The sequence below is a fragment of the Pseudophryne corroboree genome, chromosome 6 (assembly GCF_028390025.1).
Source record: "Pseudophryne corroboree isolate aPseCor3 chromosome 6, aPseCor3.hap2, whole genome shotgun sequence".
NCBI lineage: Eukaryota > Metazoa > Chordata > Amphibia > Anura > Myobatrachidae > Pseudophryne > Pseudophryne corroboree.
This window is the reverse complement of record NC_086449.1, coordinates 822,745,400-822,748,966: the sequence shown is the minus strand read 5'-3', so window position 1 is coordinate 822,748,966 and position 3,567 is coordinate 822,745,400. Positions and strand designations below refer to the sequence as shown.

The following is a 3,567-nucleotide window of genomic DNA, read 5'->3' as shown; positions in this document are numbered from 1 at the left end:
GTTCATCTGTTCCAGGGCCCCCACCTCTGCATTCATAAGGGTCTTATACTGAGTGTTTATCCATTCCAGGGCCTACACCTCTGCATTCATAGGGGTCTTATACTGAGTGTTCATCTGTTCCAGGGCCCCCACCTCTGCATTCATAGGGGTCTTATACTGAGTGTTTATCCATTCCAGGGCCTACACCTCTGCATTCATAGGGGTCTTATACTGAGTGTTCATCCGTTCCAGGGCCCCCACCTCTACATTCATAGGGGTCTTATACTGAGTGTTCATCTGTTCCAGGGCCTCCACCTCTGCATTCATAGGGGTCTTACACTGAGTGTTCATCTGTTCCAGGGCCCCCACCTCTGCGTTCATAGGGGTCTTATACTGAGTGTTCATCTGTTCCAGGGCCCCCACCTCTGCATTCATAGGGGTCTTACACTAAGAGTTCACCCGTTCCAGGGCCCTCACCTCTACATTCATAGGGGTCTTATACTGAGTGTTCACCCGTTCCAGGGTCCCCACCTCTGCATTCATAGGGGTCTTATACTGAGTGTTCATCTGTTCCAGGGTCCCCACCTCTGCATTCATAGGGGTCTTATACTGAGTGTTTATCCATTCCAGGGCCTCCACCTCTGCATTCATAGGGGTCTTATACTGAGTTTTCTTCTGTTCCAAATCCCCCACTTCTGCATTCATAGGGGTCTTACACTGAGTGTTCACCCGTTCCAGGTCCTCCACCTCTGCATTCATAGGGGTCTTATACTGAGTGTTCACCCGTTCCAGGGCTTCCACCTCTGCATTCATAGGGGTCTTATACTGAGTGTTCACCCGTTCCAGGGCCCCCACCTCTGCATTCATAGGGGTCTTATACTGAGTGTTCATCCGTTCCAAATCCCCCACTTCTGCATTCATAGGGGTCTTATTCTGAGTGTTCATCTGTTCCAGGGCCCCCACCTCTGCATTCATAGGGGTCTTATACTGAGTGTTCACCCGTTCCAGGGCCCCCACCTCTGCATTCATAGGGGTCTTATACTGAGTGTTCACCCGTTCCAGGGCCTCCACCTCTGCATTCATAGGGGTCTTACACTGAGTGCTCATCCACTCCAGGGCCTCCACCTCTGCATTCATAGGGGTCTTATACTGAGTGTTCATCTGTTCCAGGGCCCCCACCTCTGCATTCATAGGGGTCTTATACTGAGTGCTCATCCACTCCAGGGCCCCCACCTCTGCATTCATAGGGGTCTTATTCTGAGTGTTCATCTGTTCCAGGGCCCCCACCTCTGCATTCATAGGGGTCTTATACTGAGTGTTCATCCACTCCAGGGCCTCCACCTCTGCATTCATAGGGGTCTTATACAGAGTGTTCATCCGCTCCAGGGCCTCCACCTCTGCATTCATAGGGGTCTTATACTGAGTGTTCATCCGTTCCAGGGTCCCCACCTCTGCATTCATAGGGGTCTTATACTGAGTGTTCATCTGCTCCAGGGCCTCCACCTCTGCATTCATAGGGGTCTTATACTGAGTGTTCATCTGTTCCCGTGCCTCCACCTCTGCATTCATAGGTGTCTTATACAGAGTGTTCATCCATTCCAGGGCCCCCTCCTCTGCATTCATAGGGGTCTTATACTGAGTGTTCATCCGTTCCAGGGCCCCTACCTCTGCATTCATAGGGGTCTTATGCTGAGTGTTCATCTGATTCAGGGCCCCCACCTCTGCATTCATAGGAGTCTTATACTGAGTGTTCATCTGTTCCAGGGCCCCCACCTCTGCATTCATAGGGGTCTTATACTGAGTGTTCATATGTTCCAGGGCCCCTACCTCTGCATTCATTGGGGTCTTATACTGAGTGTTCATCTGTTCCAGGGCCCCCACCTCTGCATTCATAGGTGTCTTATACAGAGTGTTCATCCGTTCCAGGGCCCCCACCTCTGCATTCATAGGGGTCTTATAATGAGTGTTCATCTGTTCCAGGGCCTACACCTCTGCATTCATAGGGGTCTTATACTGAGTGTTCACCCGTTCCAGGGCCTCCACCTCTGCATTCATAGGGGTCTTATACTGAGTGTTCATCTGTTCCAGGGCCTACACCTCTGCATTCATAGGGGTTTTATACAGAGTGTTTATCCATTCCAGGGCCCCCACCTCTGCATTCATAGGGGTCTTATACTGAGTGTTCATCTGTTCTAGGGCCCTCACCTCTGCATTCATAGGGGTCTTATACTGAGTGTTCATCTGTTCCAGGGCCCCCACCTCTGCATTCATAGGGGTTTTATACTGAGTGTTTATCCGTTCCAGGGCCTACACCTCTGCATTCATAGGGGTCTTATACTGAGTGTTCATCTGTTTCAGGGCCCCCACCTCTGCATTCATAGGGGTCTTATACTGAGTGTTCATCTGTTCCAGGGCCGTCACCTCTGCATTCATAGGGGTCTTATACTGAGTGTTCATCTGTTCCAGGGCCGTCACCTCTGCATTCATAGGTGTCTTATACTGAGTGTTCATCTGTTCCAGGGCCCCCACCTCTGCATTCATAGGGGTCTTATACTGAGTGTTCATCTGTTCCAGGGCCCCCACCTCTGCATTCATAGGGGTCTTATACTGAGTGTTCATCTGTTCCAGGGCCCCCACCTCTGCATTCATAGGGGTCTTATACTGAGTGTTCATCCACTCCAGGGCCCTCACCTCTGCATTCATAGGGGTCTTATACTGAGTGTTCATATGTTCCAGGGCCCTCACCTCTGCATTCATAGGTGTCTTATACTGAGTGTTCATCTGTTCCAGGGCCCCCACCTCTGCATTCATAGGGGTCTTATACTGAGTGTTCATCTGTTCCAAGGCCCCCACCTCTGCATTCATAGGGGTCTTATACTGAATGTTCATCTGTTCCAGGGCCCCCACCTCTGCATTCATAGGGGTCTTATACTGAGTGTTCATCCACTCCAGGGCCCCCACCTCTGCATTCATAGGGGTCTTATACTGAGTGTTCATCCGTTCCAGGGCCTACACCTCTGCATTCATAGGGGTCTTATACTGAGTGTTCATCTGTTCCAGGGCCTACACCTCTGCATTCATAGGGGTCTTATACTGAGTGTTCATCCGTTCCAGGGCCCTCACCTCTGCATTCATAGGAGTCTTATACTGAGTGTTCATCCGTTCCAGGGCCCCCACCTCTGCATTCATAGGGGTCTTATACTGAGTGTTCATATGTTCCAGGGCCCTCACCTCTGCATTCATAGGGATCTTATACTGAGTGTTCATCTGTTCCAGGGCCCCCACCTCTGCATTCATAGGGGTCTTATACTGAGTGTTCATCTGTTCCAGGGCCCCCACCTCTGCATTCATAGGGGTCTTATACTGAGTGTTCATCTGTTCCAGGGCCTACACCTCTGCATTCATAGGGGTCTTATACTGAGTGTTCATCCGTTCCAGGGCCCTCACCTCTGCATTCATAGGAGTCTTATACTGAGTGTTCATCCGTTCCAGGGCCCCCACCTCTGCATTCATAGGGGTCTTATACTGAGTGTTCATATGTTCCAGGGCCCTCACCTCTGCATTCATAGGGGTCTTATACTGAGTGTT

The 3,567-nt window shown here is 50.7% G+C and overlaps 1 protein-coding gene across 1 annotated transcript; it reads right to left on the bottom strand.

Annotated features, from left to right (window-relative positions):
• Positions 1 to 426: 426 nt before the first annotated feature.
• On the bottom strand, positions 427 to 1,950 carry LOC134934708 (putative uncharacterized protein ENSP00000383309). Its single transcript, XM_063930078.1, has one exon. It carries the CDS (start codon positions 1,948 to 1,950, stop codon positions 427 to 429), a length of 1,524 nt encoding a protein of 507 aa, XP_063786148.1.
• Between the last annotated feature and the right edge of the window lie 1,617 nt (positions 1,951 to 3,567).